This window comes from Trichoderma virens (assembly GCF_000170995.1).
Source record: "Trichoderma virens Gv29-8 chromosome Unknown TRIVIscaffold_82, whole genome shotgun sequence".
NCBI classification, from domain to species: Eukaryota; Fungi; Ascomycota; class Sordariomycetes; order Hypocreales; family Hypocreaceae; genus Trichoderma; species Trichoderma virens.
Window position 1 is genome coordinate 538628 of NW_014013667.1, and position 20515 is coordinate 559142.

The following is a 20515-nucleotide window of genomic DNA, read 5'->3' on the forward strand; positions in this document are numbered from 1 at the left end:
CCATTAATAAGCAAAAGGAGCGGAGGTGATGTGGGGATATGACACGTATTTGTACACTAAGCCAGAAATAAGCAAAAGGAGCGGGGGTGATGTGGGGTTATGACACGTATGTGTGAACTAAGCCAGAAATAGAATAGCACATCCTGTATCTTCAACGCTCATCAACAGTGAGTAACTTACTTGTATTCGAAACAGCGGTTATTAGCCCTTTTTTTTATGTCTCTGCGGATCTCGTGAAATGAGGTCCTATCCCCGACTTTGTAACCAGATAACTAAGGTTATTCACCAGCACAATGCGCCTCAGCTCCTTCAAATGGGATTCATAATGCAGTGCTATTATGGGCCTAGTTTCGAAATTACCAGGCAGCGATTGAAGTAAGACGTAATTATTTTGGTGGTTATACGTATTAGACTTCAAGTTACCACAGGGAGGCATGAAACTATTCATTTTGCGCTATACGTTTAATCAGGAGCTAAATATTTACATTTCTTCAGAGCTGAAAGTAGCGTAGGCCGTCCTGTAAATTAAGCTGAGAATTAGGTGTTGATTTCACCTTTTGTGACTTTTTAGGCCTCCATCTCCAAGTTGACTGCTTAACTTGGACCAACGAGTGATGGTGGTGGCTTGGATCTCGTATAAAGACAGTCTCTTCTATCCAACATCTTCCGCTAGGTTATTTAGGGGTCCTATGAGCGACGTCCGTAAGACCCATAAAATACCCATTACTAAAACACAGATATGCATTACAACGGCCAATCAAGCCATCGATCAGTAATCGTGTGGTTGCCCTTCAAAGGTGCTCGCGGCTACTCTCAAAAGGACCGAGAAAAGAATAAAGAGCGTAGGCGGTTATGAACAACTCGTTAAAGACCAAGACCAGAGGGATCTTCCAGTCGATCTGTAAGCTTAGTAGGATTCAAGAATATATAGCCCGCTCTTCCTCTTTCAATTATGCTTTAGTATCAAAGGCAACACCATATTTCAAATGAGAATGCCCCGAACATATTCACTCAACAAAACCACCGCAGATATTTTTATCGATGATACCACCCCAGAGTTTCAGAACGGCAATACTATTACAAGTCTTACAGACGGTGCTGTCTCAGATGTTACAGACGACGATACTATCACAGATCTTATAGACGAAGCTATCCCAGTTTTGGGAAGCCCAGTCGATGTCGAAAGTCTGGATGATAGGCTCTGCGAAATGGCCACCAATATGCGAAAATTAGGAGAAGCTTGTGACTATCGCATGCAAACAACAGAGCTCATTCAAAACGAACAACAAAGACAAATAGATGAACTTAAGGAGTCTGTTAGCAGAAAAATGGAAATGAAAGCTGCTATATTTCCTATTCGAGTTGAGAGAAGGTGGCGCAATCGTTCTCGTCGTGGCCTCCGGTCTCCCCGTTGCGAACGGTTACCTCGACGAAGTACTTGGCGCGAACGTAGGTGACGCAACTGTTAACTTTATCTTTATCTGTATTTGGTATACTAGTAATAAAACAAATACTAATTTTTGCATATAGATCACTATGAGCTTATTATTTGTATTTCGCTAGAAAATATATGCAAGCTAAGTATTTGCTTTGCTGGTTGGCTTGGCTGGTATATTGGGAAGTATAACTCTTAATTCATAGTATTACGGTAAGTGTGGCCTTCGGCTGAAGGCAAACCTTTGCTTAGTATATGAAGTTTTAAATAACTAGCTGGATAAGTTGTGACTTCTGACTGATCCGTCTCTGCGGATTTTGATTGCAGACCCAGCCCTGTTTGTGAATTATTAATTTATCTTCTTAAAATCTCCAAATATCGTATTTAGTAAAGCAGTTCTTCTCCCAACGTAAGTAACACCAGAATAATAAATCAAGTTTATTTAAACTATCTTTTATAGAAACTTCAATCGAGTTTGAGTAGATTCATTGATTGAATTTGAGTCTGTTAAAAGCAGTTTCAGAAATAACATAGGCCTATTTAATTCGCGAACAATTTTCTCAGATCGCTAAGTCCGATTAGCAGGGTATGGTTAGTAAGGCGGCGTTGTGGACAGAAGCCGAACGCAGGATGGGGGAACATCTTCTTCATGCTGAACCCCCATTGAACTAATAGGTGGCCGGATTAGATCCTCATCTATAAGACAGACACACTCACCAGTCCTCCTTTCTTTCCCAAAATTACCTTCTATTTATCTACACACACAAAAAAAAAAAACCTTCTGACAAGAAACCTTTTGCGTACATCTACTATCCCAACCATCACCAACAATGTCTCTTAAATAGAAGACAATACTTTTTTCAACGCATTTATAAAGTCACTGAATACGCTTCCTATTATGCCTCTAGAACTACCAAAGAGCCTACAGAAGAATCGAGCGACTAATGAGCAATATGACACCTTCTAATAGATATTGCTAGCTTATGTAGTTTTCTCGTCTTACAAGACTAAAATTTTGACATTTTACCTTTCAAATTACATCAGCTCATTGATGTTACATCAGGCCCCTACCCAAAGTTGGTTGCCGAAGCCGTTAAGCCTGGGCCAACAGGTGAGTGTAGTGGCCTGGATCTTCATATAAAAGTAGACTCGCCGAAAGGCTTTACCTTCTATCTAACAATACTTTTTATATTCCTTACCTACCACATTGAATCAATTACTATATATTGTTTGTGCCTTACGCCAAGGGTAAATTTAAGTTACTCTAGGACATGTTCACTCCGATACCTCGTTTGACTCGTCAAAACTCAGATGCCAACCCCTCTCTTAAATTGCCTAGTTTTAAGGAATTTGAGAGCGGTGTTCCCGCAATTGCACAGCTGTATGGATTACTGCATCCTCGGAAGCCTCCCTCACCTCTTCCTAGCCTGCATAAGGTGATAGACGGTTACCCAATTCCACCTCCAGTGTCGGGGATAAAGGAGCTTATTAGCAGCAAAGAGGCAACAAAGCTTGAACTAAAAGACTGTGGCGCAAATAGAGTTATAAAACGCAAGGAACGAAAGTATACTGTGGAAGAAGGAGATTTTATTATTTATTCTCACTATGACAAAGGGCTTGAATGGAAGGATATTGAAAAAGACTTTAGGAGCAAGTTTGGCTGCACACCAGAAAGGACTGTTCAGAGCCTTCAGCGTAGGCTCTACCGCATGAATCAGCATATCCCCCTTTGCGATGATAATGGCTACCTTATCTTTGAGAATGACGATGACATGGACCCAAAATACATCAGGCTTAAATGCCTAGAGAAAATCCCGGGGCTTGCCAACTGGTACCCTGAAAGAGCTGTCAATTACTCCTGGGTTGACACTGGAACAAAGGCTAAATGTTACGACTGGGGCGAGTTTACTCTATAACAATATGATTTAAGCAGTTAAAATGCTAACCAATTCTCCCTTATAGCATCTAAACGAACCTCGCAGTCCCTTGAGCGTAAAAAGCGGCAAAAACGCCTCAAGATCTCAAGGAGAGGAGGTTGTTAGTATAGAGTAATTCTGGCTCATAACTAGATGGTGATGCAGGAAATTAGATTGATATAATATTCAATCCATAACAAGGGATATACAACGAAAATAATTTTGTATAGGCGAAGCTTAAATTCTACTGAACACACGACTTATAAGGTTGTATTCCGATACGGTCCCCTTGAATAGCAATACAGCAATCCTACGATAGTTGGTTAAATTATACTAGATTGATTGCAAAATAAAAAAAAAAAAAGGGGGGGGGGGGGGGGGGGGGGAGGATTATTTCCAGCTTGTACAAGCGTCTAATGTAATTCCGTTTACGCCCTTAGTAAGTATGCTCGTCGATTTAGCATTGAAGGGCTGGCGTAATCATTCTTAGTTTCAACTTTAAGAGCGATAAGAGTCAGTGACTGGTATTGCTATCTGTAGTAAAATTTTCTATACCTTCGGATTGTACTAGGCTTCCCTGCGTAACATGTATGATTAGTATTGCTTTGAAACAATCTATCTGGCTGTTGATGGAGAATCAACTGAGTAACCAACCACTGTTTCATTTCACCTGTTTATCCCCTTAGGCAGAAAAGGTTGCAATATCCAAAACAATAAACGTCAATAAGAGCAAAACCCAAGGAATTAGTTACCTGCGTGGTACTTACATTGCCCGATGCCGACCTGACTGCTCTGCCTAGAACCTAAGGGTTTATCCCTTGGAAACAACTAGCGAGAGACGAAAAACGGCATTGAAGGCAGAAGCTAAACGGTGGAACCAAGCAAAATATTTTCTTATTGCATCAAACCCGCTAAACGTGATCTAATGAGTGATTGCAGCGGCTTGAATCTTCGTATAAAGAAGTAGACTTGCCGACAAGTTTTCTCTTGTCCTTTCTATGAATAACAAACAATACTTTCCATACGTTAACCAACATGCATGAATCACTAGAAATGCAAGGAAGAATCAATAAATGTTTTAATACATTTATTGAACTTCTCGATGAGTCTCCGATCATGCCTCTTATTATGGCACACAGTATATCTGAATATCGAGCTTCTAACCAATCTTTCTTTATGCATATATTGCGTGTTGGAGGCCTCTTATCCCAGACTTATATAGCTGATTATAATGCAGCTGATGTCGGGCCAGTTGGATCACCTGTCCAATCTATCTTCTTTAATCTTGTAAAGGCAGTATACCATCAACTTAAAGGATCAGCATGTGAATCAAAAGAATACTGCAATAAAGCCTTTAAAATTATCGAAAAATTCGTTAAAAATCATGTAATCCATGATTATCTTATTACAGCAATTTGGAGCCATTTGATTATATATAGGTTAGACTTCTTATTTATTATTTTTTGAATATTTGCAATAACTATCTATAGGGCGATTAATAACCTCGATGGGAATGATTTCTTCAATACGAGCAATCTCAAATTTCCTGACACGAAGTTTATTTCTTTTAGAGCTGCTGAACTATTACAAGGTGAACGAACAGAAGCTTCAGGGTTATCATCAAATAAAATTGAAAAAATTCAAGAAGAAAGAAATCGCCATCAAGAAGCTCGATATTATACTCTCTATCTTACAAACCAGATTTTCCTATTATCTAAACAACTCAAGACTACTATACCACCGGAAAATACTACCAAAACAAAGTTGAGAGATTTCTTCGTGACTGAATATATCAAAGTGGCACCTCATCTTTCCCACTTTGAAAGGCTCCTTTTATTCCAGAGGTAAGCGTATCTCATCGTTTGAATATAGTATTCTAATGGGTTGACAGGGAATCCTCCTGCCTATTGAGTCAAGTATCGCAAATCCAAGATTTGAAGTCGTTAGACAATTACTACCTCCTTCATTTTTTACTTGGTAATGCGAAGACTTTCATCTCATCCTATGAAGGGCATAGATATTATAAGACTGCACTTGAAATGAACATTTCTATGCTAGCAGATCGTCTCAGTAATCGGAAGCGTGCAAACCAAGGACTTTTAATGTATTTACCGCCAAAATATACGCTTCATATATATATATATGTGTGTGCTAATATTATGGTTTATTAGGCAGCCTTCTACGCGACCTTCTACGCAGCCTTCTACGCAGCCTTCTACGCAACCTTCTATATTACGCTGCGATCCTTGCAACAGAGTCTTTCAAAAGAAGAGTGGTTGGCAAAGTCATATGTCCAGTCATCAACGAAAGATGGGTGGAAGGGCGAAATTCTCTAGGGTGCAACGCCGCCTCACACCTTTGGGACGAAATACTGAAGAACAAGTGAGACTGGCTTCATTATCACCATTACAAAGATCCAAGTCAAAGTGAGAGTCAGGAACTCGTTTCATAACACAAATTAGATTAGTTTACATAACCAGTCGTTAACAAAGCAATCAATTATGGCTATGGTACACCATTTACATAGCTCTATTCGCTCATGAGCTACTTACTGTCCTCTCTGCCAACATAAACCTATCGATTTAAGTGTGTTACTTTGGGAACCTGTCCTAATGTAGTATAAATTGAGACATTACAGAAAGATATACATTGTGAAAACAACACCTTCTATAAGTATATATTGCGTGTTGGACTTTTTTTTAGAAAAAAACTATACAGCCAAGTTCAAGTGGATAAACATCGAAAGAAAAAGTATATTTCTCAAGAACATGTAATGACTCTATAATCGCAGCAGCCCAGTTGAACATATATTTTAATAAAAGTTATATTAGTAATTTTAAAATTATCAGCCCTTGGACTTCAACAATTCAAGATAAAAACCAGCGTCAACCAACGGCTCAACAGTATATTTTCTCACCACGAATGAGTGACATGTAGCCTGTCTGGCAATGGAGATTCAATAGTGCGCCTATGCCGTCCAGCCGATTAGCTCCCTTGGGCGTTTCCTTGGATCAGACTTTTGAAGGAGGCCTTTGTCTAGTATACCTGGCGCCTGAAGAAAATCTAGCACAACCTGGACTTATACGGACGGTCACAATTCTTCTCTTGGTAGAGCGATGAATAGGGGGCTCGGGGAGCAACCGACATCAACCAACATCGCCAGTGGAGAAGGCCTGCGGCTGCCTAGCTGGCTCCTGTGGAATCCTCTAGCATCTTAAAGTATAAAAGGCCGCGTTTGCCCTAAATTAAAAAAACCTGTCTTACCACTCGTTCTCTTATTTTAAATTATAGCCAAGTAAGACAATTGAAGCAGCTTCCTTCTTCTTTGATCCTATCTTCAACCCTATTGTTATAACTTTGTTTAACATTGAGAGCGTGCAAGAGTTCAAACAAAGGATTTACCGGTCACGTCGGCGGCAATAATTGCCGCAAGAGCAAGGTACTAAAACACAACATCATGATACTACTAAGTAAGATCTTATCTTATTGAACCAATACTAATGTTAGTTCCCCTTTCAATAGCTCAAGTGTCGCCGTGGTGAGAGTGGATGTGAACGCTGCATCAACCGCCAACTCATTTGCGAATACTCTGGTGACAATAGAAGTCTTACACAAGCCCAACTGGATCCTGAAACGCTCAGTCCCAACGATACTGATTACATTAAATACTCTGGTGAACATATGGGTAACGCGCGTCGGCGTACCATCTCTCGTCTTGGTTGCCAAACGTGCAAAAGGCGAAGAATCAAGGTGAGCCATTGCAAGCCTCCGCATTGTATTTAATTTTGCGCAAGATATATAATTTTTGACTTGTCCAAATTACTAGTGTGATGAAGTCAAACCTCAGTGCGGGTATTGCGCTCGACTTAGAGTCCCTTGCGACTTCTCTTCTATATGGTCGATCTGGACCGCCCCTGCGGCTCTTAAGTCAACTCGTCGAGGCCTGCCTCGATCCAACGGGACGAGTAGAGCCGAGCCGATACAAGCCCAACTGAATCCTGAAACGCTTAGTGCCAACGATACTGATTATATCAAATATTCTGGTGACAATAGAAGTCTTACACAAGCCCAACGGGATGCTGAAACACTCAGTCTCTACAATACTTATCACATCAAATGTCATATGTCAACCAATTTGCTTAAATCACCATCACCAACAATGTCTCTTGAAATAGAAGACAATACTTTTTTCAACACATTTATAAAGTCACTGAATACGCTTCCTATTATGCCTCTAGAACTACCAAAGAGCCTACAGAAGAATCGAGCGACTAATGAGCAATATGACACCTTCTATAAGTATATATTGCGTGTTGGACGTTTTTTAGAAAAAAACATAACAGATTATCCTGCGGCAGATACCGAATTGTCAGAGCAAATGACACCAACAGTTATATATGTTTACTTTTATCTTTTAAAAGCGGAATACTGCCAAAGTCAAGGTTTAAAGGATCAGCCGAAAGAATACTGCAAGAAAATTTTTGGGAAAATTGAGCAATATCCATCTGGTCATCATAAAACATTGATGATTAAGAGCTATTCATTGATTTATGGGTAAGTCATCTATTGTATCTTAACATATTATACTAAACAATTATAGAAGTGTTAAAAACCGCGAAAAAAAATATACCTTTTCTCTAGGACCTGCCGAATCATCAGAAGGTGAACAGAAATTAGCTTCCCAACTGAGAGCAGTTGATATTCAATCTATTCAAGATGAAAGTGAACGTCAAAGACTTGCTGGAAACTATATTCTATATCTTGAAGCACGGATTTCGTCCCTTGAAGAAAGCTATTCTGGCCTAATATCACTAGGAGAAAACATCTTCCTATTTCATTTCGAACTTTACAGACATTTCGCGATCGAGTATATTAATACTGCAATTTTTCTATCTGTCTATGAGAGGCTATTTAGATTTTGGAGGTAGGTTTAGACCTATTACTCCATGATAGCCTACTAATAGATTTCAACAGAGAGCTTCAATGCTTAGGCGATCTCGTACAAGCGTTGAATAAAAAAATTAAAGTACCGTTGAGACGCCCCCTACTCCAGTGTCTTTTAGAAGGTGCCAAACGTTTTATCACACCTTTCACAAACAATTACAATGCAGAACTTGAAAAGAGCTTGAACATGGTGACAATTTCTCGCAAGGAGCCAAATCCGGCCTGTCAGCACTGTCGGGCCAAGAAAATCCGTTGTGAAAAAAGTAAACCGCAGTGTGCTCGTTGCAAACGTCTACGCAAGGATTGCAACTATGCAACCAAGTCCAGAATCAAATATAAATCTCAGTCTAATGGCTACAAAAATTCACGAACCCAACTGGATCCTGAAACAATCGGTCCCGCCGATGAATTCAAATGGCAGTCTCTACTCTCAAATAACAACGACAACGCCATGGTTTTTAATGATGGCCATGGGAACAACGACTTAAATCTTAACACATTTGGTCCCGCCGAAGAATGGAATGGCAGTCTCAATTTTTAATTAGCGCGATAACACAAATAGACTCTTCCATCTTTTTTGAACATATCTGTTGATGGAACCCCGCAAGATGCGTCACCGCAAGGAGAAGAGGCAACTGACCCATGGCTAATCACTGGTCAAGTCATAGAAGAGGGGCTGATGAAACAAGCGCTCTCATATAACCACACGGCATCAGTCGGTTACGAAAAATATGAGTTCACTTCGTTAAACTTATTTAAATAGCTAGGTGGTCCTTTTACACTAACAGCAATAACATTGGATTTGTTTGAATTACTCTACAAACCTATAGCAAGATCTCAGCCGATCAGACTATTAGATAGCCAGTTAATGTAATTACAATCGCAATGAATTTGCTTAATGCTCTCTTGAAATGCTGTTCAAAAGAGCTAGAGGCGCTACAACTTGCTACTTTCATTATAATGTGTTCATTCAGCGTTTACATCAAAGTTGACCATGTGATCAAATTGTCGTTTAGAGCGGTGGGGCATTAAGAACAAAAAGTACTCACTGAGAAGGAAGAGAATGAGGATTGAATTTGTCACACTTCTGTAGACGAGCGCTCCTAACGCGGCTATGTATGTATTATCGATTGCCAGCCCATTGGCCCATCTCACCGCTACTTATCTGTATTAAGCGGCACGGTTGCTAATTCTACCTGTAGTAAGTAGCTAATAGGCTCGTAACCCCTATTTCAAGCTACTACTGAGGTGTCTAGCCTTTGTATATATAATTCCCGTTCGTCCCTGCTTTCGCAACCACAGATTTTTCACCAACTTTTACTCCATACAATCACAACTACTTGATCTTAAGTTAAAATGCCCACACTGCGCAGTCAGAAAATGCCACTAAAAGCCACTAAAAACAATGCATTTTCAACAGATGCCACTGAAAGTAATTTTGTTGGAGCCAAAACCAAACGCAATGCTTCAGCCACCACTAAAAGTAATATATCAGCGGCCATCCCTGGAAGTACGGAATACATGAGTCATATCAGGACTACAACCCAGAGCGAAAATGTACGTTGTAGTCGGATATAGCTTGCTAATATTCTAATGTTTACATAGTCTGACATCAGCTATTGCGATACAGCACATGAACACGGTGATGGGCTTGATGTCTGGCCTAGATTATTTATTGTTGCCTTGATATTACTCTTTGTCTATTTGGGTTGTCATTATGGGTTGTTTTTGGCTCTTATGGACTTCTGTTATGGAGAAACAGCAGATCGTTTGCTTAGTTAAGGTGGCATCACTCATGTATGATACACTCAATGGAGAACCATAAGAAATTAATGCAGATTAATCTCCCGCTTGCTCCTAAGAAGTCGCGAGATTTTAAAATTTAAATCAACAGGATTTAGAGTGAATTAATCCTTTATCTACCATCTACATCTAGAAAATTGTGAGACCAGGTATGTCGTTTATACTGCAGGTCCAATCTTTTATCGCCATCCTGGAATACCTAAGGCCTATTTAAGTGGTGAATAATTTTCTCAGATTTACTACACCGCGTAGTATATTTCTGATCTGGCCTTTTGCTAAGTTTTTTCGATGCGGGGAACGGAACTCCTTACAACTCATTGATATGCGATACCATCAGACCCTCTATTATGGGGCAGCCCCTATTTAAAACGTCGCTGTGGTTTTTGTATATAACAGACCTGCCTTTTCTCTTTAGTCATATGAGACCCTTAATTATAAATACATCTTGAAAGCCCTCCAATGTTTATTATTCAGCAGAGAAGATTCTTATAGGAGTGTAAGCAATACTAGCAAATCAAATGATGGATCAAGTGGACTTAACCTTTCTACAGATTTGATTGCAAATGAATAGAGACCGTGAGCTTCTTTTTTCGGATAATACCGCGGAGGAGTTTCGCAAACTCTTAGTAACCGGCTTAAAGAACGCGATTAACGACTTAGATGATCATGTTGTTAATGGGCTGGCTGTATCTGGGACTACTATTGAGATTAGGCTCTATACTGGGGAATTTACTCCGATATGGCGTTTCTCTCCTTTTCCCTTTCACTCTCTGCAGGAGAGTAAGCGACAGAAAAATTTGCGTTGGTTTCTTATGTACCTGGTATCATGGTCTTCATCCAGGCTACGGGCTGCAGTGCCTGATAGACCGGGAGTGGAAATATTGGACACGAGGAAAATTCGGGCTACCTTAGGCTTACCACCTTTTAGCCTGAAGGAGAAAACTGAGGGTGAACAATATTATTACCAGAATATCCCGCAACTTGAACTTACTTATCTTAAGGTGAGGGAGATGATTGAGACTTGTCCGATTGCTGACTGGAGTACTATAATAAGAACGATGGATTAATTAGAAAATAGACCCTTTTGTCTTCCATGTCTGTTGAATGAACATCCTTCGGTCTGTAACCTGCGAGCATAAAACTAAAGATCATCAAGCGCAAATAAGCCATTCCAAAAAGCTCATTACAAGCAAGTTGGACATTATCCTAAGGGTGCATACACGCAGATAGATAGTCCGATGCAGCTCTCTTTGTTCTCCTACCAGTTTATTTTCTCGCGGTGTGTTGGTAATTGCCCCCTCTTTTCCTATTATCTTTCTGCCTTGCAGGATCCTAACAGACCCTCTCAAACACAGTATAAGCTCCTCTTGGTAAAATTTCACCCTAATCCGCAGACATACTGGTCGCCTTCCTAGAATGCAGAGTAACAAAGATGCTATTAGTAAAATTCAGGCACAACAGCTTGGCTTATGCAATCCTACTAGTTTGGGTGTTGAACATGAGTGCATTACAGTATTAGCCCATGCACCTCTTTGTTTTTAATATATATACGTTCCCGGATCTTCGTCCTTGTCCTCATTTCTCTTTCTTTTCTTCTCTACCATAACCTTGCACTCCTCAGAGCCAACCCTCCTTTATCTTCACGTTTTGCATTAAGCTATCTATGCTTTACGATGGCGTCAAGATCACTCTCCATAGAATATCTCAACGAAGCTGCTCTACGACAGTTTATTGACCAGCCCGTCGGCGACAGCATGATCTCTTTCCTGGCTAATGCTACTCATAACATTATTCCCTGCAAATCAACCCTACCACGGACTAAATGGCCCCAACTCATCTACACCAAAAAAAATAAACTGCCTACATTAAATGAGTTTATTACTCAGCTAGTTAATCTCTCTAAGGTTAAGGCCCCAACCTTTATGTCAACATTAGTCTACCTTAACCGCCTCAAGTCTAAGCTGCGGCATAACGCTAGGGGCCAGCCATGGACCCTCTATGGTATCTTTCTAGCTGCCTTAATCCTTTCGGCCAAGAACCTTAACGACGCATCCCCTAAAAATAAACAATGGGCTGATTACACTCGTATGATCACCGACGACTACAGGTTTGGCTTTACCTGCGTCGAGGTCAACCTGATGGAGAGGCAGCTGCTCTCCATGCTCGGGTGGGAGCTAATAATCACTAAGCACGACCTGTACCGCGAGCTGGACTTTTTCCTCAACCCCCTACGCATTAAGCTAGAAAAGCACGTGCGTTGCCGCGAGAAGCAGAAGCAGGGGTTGTATCCCCAGAAGAAGGACCTTACCGATAGCTTATCACTGGTCAAATTATATAAAAGCGACCGAAAATGATCCTTTTCATATGGGAGCGACGCACAGCGACGGAGGGTCATGAGATACGCTTATTTAGATAGCTATATAACATTAGATTTGTATACTCAACAAGCTTGTGACGTCTGCGATATCCCCTCGATCTGCATTTGAAAAGAGGTTAAAAAAAGAAATCCATATTCTATCTTTTAAGAACATTAAGGTATTCTTAGTAAAAGCTACCATGTAAAAAACTATTAACATAAAGAGGCTAGTTAAAATACTATAGTTTATATTTTATACTACCTAACAATGTCATAACTCTCCTAATTAACTACTATAATGGAAGAGGTGAGGATATTAGACGTCTGGTTTATTTCGACATTTAATAAGCGATGCTTTATATGTAGTATATGAGAGGGCACTTTAAAAGCTATTGGCCTTGACGGGAAAGAAGAGCAAGTTGTATATTAGTAATTGCCCCCTCTCTTCCTATTTATCTTTCTGCCGGCTGCAGGATCCCAATAGACCAAGTTCCGGTGAGGGCAGCTAGCACACCATGCCCTCTCAAGCACAGTATAACGAATACTAAGGCACTCCTGGCGCCAATAACCCCTTGTTCTCCTTTGTGCTTTATAATGTGCTTTATAAGTGATCTCAACTATAAGTAGATGCTTTGGATACTATCGCATTTACGCACTTGCCTAATTACTTCACGACATATAGCTCTCTCTGCCCGGCATGAAATCTCACCAGTCTCGCCATTTTCCGTGGCGATCGATAGCAGGAGGGTCTAACCAGCATGCGCCGCAGGTGTCTTCTAACGAAGATTACAAAGCCATTAGCGACGAGAATCGAAAACACATTGACGAAGTCGTAAGTCACCACAACTTATCTTAGACTATTCTAAGCTTCTCATATGGCAATATTTTAGTTTGACTTAATGGATATGAAGAAAAAAGGGTGGCTGAATAGCTATGAATTTAAACACTCCCTCACCGCGCTGGGCTTCGACATGCCCAAACCCGACTACTACAGAGAACTAGAAAACTACGGTATCGTACCGCCGGACTGGCGAGATCCTCAAAGCTGCCCAGTCAACCGCCTGCTCATCTACCCCGACCAGTTTCGACTATGCGCTGCAAAGCTTATTGCCCACCGAGACCCGCGTGAAGAGAACATCAAAATATTTAATATGTTCGACTACGACCAGAATGGAATCATCTCGTTCGAAGATATGAGGCATCTTGCTCAGGATATTAAGGAAGAACGTCCAATGACGGACGAAGAGATTCAGACTATGATAGAACATCTCGATCACGACGGCAAAAATGGTGTAAATCTCGAAGAGTTTATACAGATGATGGAAGAGGCTGGCTAGTTGGGTATTCAGAAAGATATGCTGATAAAGTAGATCTTTTTCAGAGATAGCGTATCTTAATTTTAATGCTCTGGTTGGCGCTAGATATGTGACTAGAATGCCTTGCAGCAAATTTTAAATAAAACAGCTTGGCTTATGTAACTCTCTTAGTTTAAGTATTAGACAAGAATATATTACGTTTCCTCTTTTAGCCCCGTGTATAAATAGCCTGATGGATCTCTCTTTTTCTTCTCTCTCTGTCTCTCACTCTTTTAAGAAAGAAACAATTGTATTACAGTTTTAAAGTTACGCTAGATTTGAGATCATAATGTCTCCTGCAAACAAAAATTCCCAAGCGCAGACATATCAGCCTATGAAACTTAATCAAGGTAGGTTATATAAGGGCTTCTTTAATATATAATAGCTAAGCTTTATCCTAATATTATATATGTGCAGATAAATATGTTACTTGGGTTTGGCTTCTTTTGGCTCTCTGCCTGGCTCACTGGCTTGCTCGGTATATTTGGATATATTGTTTTCAGCTTAGAACATTTACTATAGAGGTGACCATTAGACTCCAGCAAGAACCTGTTAGTCCGCCAGCTTGCAAACTTTAGACTAGCTCGCACCTTCGGGACTAGCTCAGCTTGACTTGTTAGGGCAGGCGAATTTCTGAGTAGATAAAACTAAGCAACAAAAATAGTAAAGAATCCATGAAAGAAGCGACGTGAAATGCAAACACACGTGGTATTACCTTTCTTGACCTGCTTTGTAACAATTCAGTGCTTTTAAACTCGTACCTATACATAAATTCTACCTTAATTAATAAAATAACACCATTATCGGTACTTAGCGTATGCTACTGGGTTTGTTGGAGGTAGGTAGGCAAAATCAAGGTTATCTAGCTCAGGGTAGCAAAACCGGGCCATAGACACTAAGTTAATTTATCTATAAGTAGGATAATTTCCCTCGCCCTTCCTTTATATTCAATAGACGCACTGGAAAGTCTACTTTAAGTACAAAAGAAATTTTCGACACTCTTCATGATCTATTTACTCTATTAACCGGCGATGAAAAGTCTTGAAACAGCATTAGAGATATATCAATATCGACTTTCGACTCATCAGGCGCTAATTAAACTGCTAGCGGATGGCCCTCACCAAAATATTAATCATTTCCTTACGGTATTGACTGAGGGAATTAAAAAGAATGCAGATTACTTAGAAATACAATTTCCAAAAATAATCCGTAAGCTACATATTTATTTTTACTTATACCAACAGTATAATATTAATACCATTTTGCAGAGTATCTCCTGTATATAACTGAGAAAGATGAGTCTACAAGTGATGAAGATGAGTATATAACTGAGGAGGAAGATGAGTATATGACTAAGGAGGAAGCTTGAACTTATTGCACTTCTACACCTGCATAAAGGACTGAAGGAGAAATTACTTAAGCAACATGCACATACACAGCCACAGCATTTAACACTTCTCTGCACTTATTAAATAACTTATATATCGCTTACAAATGCTCAAAATTAATTTTATAAGGACAGCGGTCTTCGTTGCAGTTGGAAAGTATGGTCCGATATATACTGTACTAATGAACCCAGCTTGCGAGAGTTAAAAGCAATAATTTCAATCAAAAGCAGCAGATATTGAATCAGCACTTAGGAGGATAAATAGTAATTGTGATAGTATGTAAAGATATAACACTACTGTGGCAACAGCTATAAAAATCCGGACTACGCCGCTGCACCCAGCCCTGCTAGGATAACGACCATGTCCTTGGAGATGTTCAACTGCGCAGTCTCCGGCTCTCTGGACTACGCCGCTGCACCCAGCCCTGCTAGGATAACGACCATGTCCTTGGAGATGTTCAACTGCGGCGCAATCTTCAGGATGACCATAGATATTAAATAGCCACAGATTTTAATAGCCTAGAATTAGTTCAAGTGATAGAGCGCTTTTTGCCTGAGTGATCCAACTCGAACAATTCAAACTGTCCATTCCTCCTTTGAGACCTTCTATTCCCAGCTCTTGGAGGATGTTGACTGCTATATTCATACCTTTTGTTGACCTCAAGTCTGGACGCCTGTATGATGGCCTCTCCGTCTGCCATTTGTTGTATAGAAATATGAGGTGCAGATTTATGAGCAGTAAGGGTCTCTAGTTTCCGACGTTTATGTTCATGCTCAGAATTATCGTCATCATTCTCGCATCTTGACCTTTTCCTAGATGCCCTTTTATCTGTAGTTGGCTGGAAAGAAGGGGTGTCAGACGTTAGTTTAGGTGTTCCATTATGTTTTGGACGCTTATAGACACGGTCAATATCCTGTGCATATTTGTTGTCAATCTCGCTTCCATCTGTCGCTTGTTGGGTAGATGCAGAAGTGTCAAAATCGTCTTCAAATCGAACTCTTTTTCTAATTATTTCAAAGTTAATCTTTTGTGCTAAATATATAGCGCAGAATTAAATACTAACAGCTTCTTATTTCTAGCATTCGCTAAGTCTGCCCAAATTTGCTGTTCTATAAGAGTCGCCTCATCTTTCGGATCACCCTGAATATTCCCATGAAAATCGAGAGGATCGTATCTCTTATTTTGGTCTCGTCTATCTTTGTTAATCGGAGTTTGCGATTCATTCGCTGAGGGCTGCAGTTCGTTGCTATGTTTGCTAATAGTATTGTTTATCTGTATATTGCCTGCAGCATCTGCTTTCCAGCCGAAGACAAGACCTTCCAATAGTCGCACAACACTTGAGAAAGAAGTGGTTTCACATACTTGCAATGCTGTATCCCGGGCATCTTTGCATCCAAAGATATCTCCATTGTTTTTAATTTGGGTCTTGACTCTATCAATTCGCTTCCTATTTTCTTCTATTTTTTTCTCATTCGTTTCCTCGAAAATTCGCTCAAAGGCTTCTTTTTGGCCATTACCGCGTTGAGCCACGTCTAATGCTGTTTTGAAAAATTCGCTTTCCCCCCGGAAGGGGACTTGCGCGGTATTGAATCGCTTCTTGTATGCTTCCCAAAGCTTTAGGTCATGCATCTGAGGTTCACAACATGAGAGAATCTGTTTATGAAAATATCTTTCGTTTGGAGGCATTATAGCTGTGTGAGTCGGTCGCAGTCGCAGTCTAGCGCGGCGGGAGAGTAAAGGCAGTATATGGTAGAACCTGGATAGATATTTACGCCTAGAAGCTGAGTACTATCTATATATAGTATGAGAAGCAGAAGGTAATCGCAAATCGCTAGACAGCAGCCTGATATTGTATGTCACGTGCTTCATCCTTTCAGAATGCGTTGCACGTGCCTTCGAACGCGTCAAGTCTGGAGAGCTCAGTGCGGGGTTGGCAGGCCAACACGCTCTGCTTTGCAGTAGCTTGTAGCCAGATCCAATCGCGTCAACATTATCATTCACCGGCTGCCATCTAACCAACTGTTTAAGACCTACATATCTCCCGCACTTATACCTCAATCTATCACGCACTTCAGGCTATGTATATCCCTCATATTAATGCCTGGCTTGACGCTGTTGTGTCATCATCTCCCGACCTTCCTAAGCCAGGGTCTGATCCAGCATCTCCCAACTTTCCTGACACAGCTCCTAAAGCAACCAGAAAACGGAAAACCATGTCAAGATTCGATCTCGCCAGTCCTCCATTTAGCAATACAGAGGCTGATAGCAATGCGACGACTCCTCCCTAGAAAAGGCGCAGATTTGGGACCAAAGCGACGTATTAGATCCTGATGCAACACCTCGGCCAGGACGTCGCAGCTCTTCGGCGACTTCTGAGACGAGCTCAGGATCTACGTCAAGAGCATCATCAATTAGAAGACAGATGATGCGCTTGCGAACAGACACGGAGGGTATTGAATTCCAATCACTAAAAGATAAAACAATACCTGGTGTTGATAACACGCTGTTTGATACTATGAAACAATTTGGACGATGCCAACAGATTATACCAAATACCCTGAAAGAATATATTACTGAGAAACTTGGAAATAACGAAACCTTACTTAGTCAATGGCAGTATTCCTATAAGTCTGGGTCCGATAATTTGCCTGGTCAGATCCCCAAATTCGAGGAGATTCGGAAAATTTTGGCAAAAGCTACCGAGTGTGACGAACATAAACACTCAGAGGCTAGTTGGATTGCTGAAGTTCATCTACCTTTGCTTCATAGTATATTTGAGGACCCTTTGGGTAGATAGTGTGGTACCTTTAATGCCATGCTTTGGTAAGTTTGACTCTCTCGTAGAAAGAGCTATACTAATCGATTGTTGCAGTAACACGGCCAAACCATACTCGTGTTTCAAGCCGCTTTCGTCTAATTCAAAGATGATTGATATCTGTCTCTATGCCTCGCTCAACCAGAAAGACGAAATCGAATCCATGAATAAGTTTAGCAAGACCTCGCCTACCTTATCTATCAATCATACTGATTTCGAACCAATGCAATTTCGCCCTTTTATACTAAGCATCGAGACGAAGAAGTCCGAACCGGGCGATATGGCGCAGTTACAAATCGGTGTCTGGCTGGCTTCACAATGGAAATTTCTTCGCTGGGCCGTCAAGAAGAAGCTTCAGAAACAGCGCCCGGCCCATAACCTTGATGCAATAACATACGAGGAAGATGAAGAAGAAGGAATATCTACAGCATTATCAAAGCTTCCATTTATCCCGGGTATCATCATTCAAGGGAATTCTTGGAAATTGGTGATTTCTACATATACCGATGGAAAGACGACGCTATGGTCTGGCTCAGTGTTTGGTAAAACAGAAAGTTTGTTAGACATTTACGCTATCGTCGCCGGTATCAGGGAGTTAGCAGCTTGGGGGAGAGATATATATTTGCCGTGGCTCAAAAAGTATATCCTCAAACTTGAATAGCCTTGGATTTGGGGAATCTTTATTGCTCAGTTCGCCCGAGTTAGGCTGCGATATCCTGTAAATTCCTATCTAAGAGAGAGAGAGAGAGAGAAAGAGAGAAATCTAGATATGACCCCTATAAGACAAACGTAGAGGCAATGACTGTAAACAGTGCCACTATTTACGAGGCTATTAATGAGCATCTTCTTGTGAAGCCTTCTTCTTCTCGAATGTTTATTGATGTATATAGAGAAGGATTTAAACCGCCTCAGGAGTTGGAGTCAACGGAAGCTGGGTTGGAAATAAAGCGACTGGTTGCCTTCTTGGGCATGTTTTTGGCACCTTCCTTAGTATGCCGGTCAAGCTCAAGATTTCTTAGACAGAGTCTATGAAGGCAAATAGTAATACACTAAACGGGAATAGAGTTTCAAAAAAGGAAAGTTCTCGGGTATAGGATTTGGTTATTTCTCTCTTCTTATCTCTTCTTCTAAAGATTCTTTTTCAATTTCTTTCTATCTTTTACTTTCTTCTCCTCCTTCTCCTTCGTATCTTCCTTCCCTTTATCTTCTCTCTTCACCTTCTTCTTCACTGCTTTCTTCTTCTTCACTGCTTTCTTCTTCTTCACTGTCTTCTTCTTCTTCACTGCCTTCTTCTCCTTCTCCTTAAGACTTTTTATGTATGCCTTTTCCATGTGAAAGACGAATTTCACTAGGCTTAACCGCGCGTAAAGGATTAGTATACGGTCGTATAAGAATCCACAATTCAGTATTCGGATTGCTATGGCATTTATCTTGGATGCATATTTTGACAGCTGTATGAATTCTTAAGCAGTAGCTAATATGAGTCTTATGTATAGTAGAAGTGGCGGAGAAAAGCTGCTGACTTTCTTTGGAAAAGTCAACATCTTATATAGCCTTGGTGGTAAAATAGTCTGTCCACTTCGAAAATCGCCTCGAAAATCGCCCAGATTTGTGCGGCCGAGGTCCAGAATCTTCCATCAAGCGCCTCTTTCGCGAAACATTGATATACCCCTCCCCCCCCCACTAATTCCTCCTCCTCATCAGGTCCATCTTCAACTACCTTACGGAGCCCTTCGTCTACCGCTTGACGGCTTTCTTGACGGGCTCCTTCTCCTGCCTCTTTTTCATCTTCTGCCTTTGTACAGCTGAGTATATAGAATTCTTCAGTGCTAATACTTTTCGACATTTTATAGATGGTGCTTCCTCTGACTGGTTATAAGTAGTAATGAGAAGGTAGATGTTGTGCTCTTGGCTTCAATGAGAAAAGGCGGTACCTTTTATACTTAGTGACTTACCCTCCCCCCCCCCCCCCCCCCCCCCCCGGCAGCTATTGAACGACAAGGATGTCATTGCACTTGGGTAGTCTAAATTTTGGGGATGATTTTTACTAGGGGGGGTTCAAAATTAGATTGCGATACATCTGAGGTGGTTCCCACTTTCATTAGTGTGGCTTATCTTACATCGCGGAAGCTGTGGCTCATAACTTCCAACTCACCTCTTCCTCTCTTGGAAATACAGTTTACTGCATCTATAAGAGTTTGTATAAGGGTTCTGGTGCAACGTCCTGAGCTACTAGTACGCACCCTTCTGATTAGTCAAAAGGGGTTAATCACTAACTCTCGACTCCCATTATTCTCCAGTACCAAATAGAGGGAAGTTTTACAGTAGATCATTCATTCATCCATATATGTGCCATCATGCTATCCTTATAACACCATACTGTCCAATCCAGATGCCCCATTGTTGTGGGTTAGATTATACTGTGACTGAAGTGCGGCGTAGAGACTCTACTATTGCAACTCATAGGTGGGGCATGTGGGAGTACTGCACGGCGTTCTCTCGC

At 40.8% G+C, this 20515-nt stretch overlaps 6 protein-coding genes across 6 annotated transcripts; 4 read left to right on the forward strand and 2 right to left on the reverse strand.

The window, feature by feature from the left end:
* Positions 1 to 992: 992 nt before the first annotated feature.
* Positions 993 to 3351, forward strand: TRIVIDRAFT_224531 (uncharacterized protein; the record flags this gene model as incomplete). The annotated part of the gene is made up of 3 exons (XM_014098584.1): positions 993 to 1316; positions 2480 to 2546; positions 3050 to 3351. 3 exons carry the CDS (start codon positions 993 to 995, stop codon positions 3349 to 3351), a joined length of 693 nt encoding a protein of 230 aa, XP_013954059.1.
* Positions 3352 to 11786: 8435 nt separating this feature from the next.
* On the forward strand, positions 11787 to 12374 carry TRIVIDRAFT_137102 (uncharacterized protein; the record flags this gene model as incomplete). Its single annotated transcript, XM_014098585.1, has 1 exon — positions 11787 to 12374. A coding segment is annotated over one exon (588 nt), but the record flags the coding sequence as incomplete, so codon positions are not given.
* A 777-nt stretch (positions 12375 to 13151) lies between these two features.
* TRIVIDRAFT_47030 (uncharacterized protein) lies at positions 13152 to 13791 on the forward strand (the record flags this gene model as incomplete). Its single annotated transcript, XM_014098586.1, has 2 exons — positions 13152 to 13286; positions 13345 to 13791. 2 exons carry the CDS (start codon positions 13152 to 13154, stop codon positions 13789 to 13791), a joined length of 582 nt encoding a protein of 193 aa, XP_013954061.1.
* Positions 13792 to 15726: 1935 nt separating this feature from the next.
* Positions 15727 to 16883, reverse strand: TRIVIDRAFT_203431 (uncharacterized protein; the record flags this gene model as incomplete). Its single annotated transcript, XM_014098587.1, has 4 exons — positions 15727 to 15802; positions 15845 to 16201; positions 16261 to 16430; positions 16560 to 16883. 4 exons carry the CDS (start codon positions 16881 to 16883, stop codon positions 15727 to 15729), a joined length of 927 nt encoding a protein of 308 aa, XP_013954062.1.
* Positions 16884 to 18175: 1292 nt separating this feature from the next.
* TRIVIDRAFT_155730 (uncharacterized protein) lies at positions 18176 to 18673 on the forward strand (the record flags this gene model as incomplete). The annotated part of the gene is made up of 1 exon (XM_014098588.1): positions 18176 to 18673. One exon carries the CDS (start codon positions 18176 to 18178, stop codon positions 18671 to 18673), a length of 498 nt encoding a protein of 165 aa, XP_013954063.1.
* A 344-nt stretch (positions 18674 to 19017) lies between these two features.
* Positions 19018 to 19858, reverse strand: TRIVIDRAFT_203433 (uncharacterized protein; the record flags this gene model as incomplete). Its single annotated transcript, XM_014098589.1, has 3 exons — positions 19018 to 19038; positions 19176 to 19463; positions 19733 to 19858. The coding sequence occupies 3 exons, from the start codon at positions 19856 to 19858 to the stop codon at positions 19018 to 19020; spliced, it is 435 nt and encodes a 144-aa protein (XP_013954064.1).
* Positions 19859 to 20515: the final 657 nt, after the last annotated feature.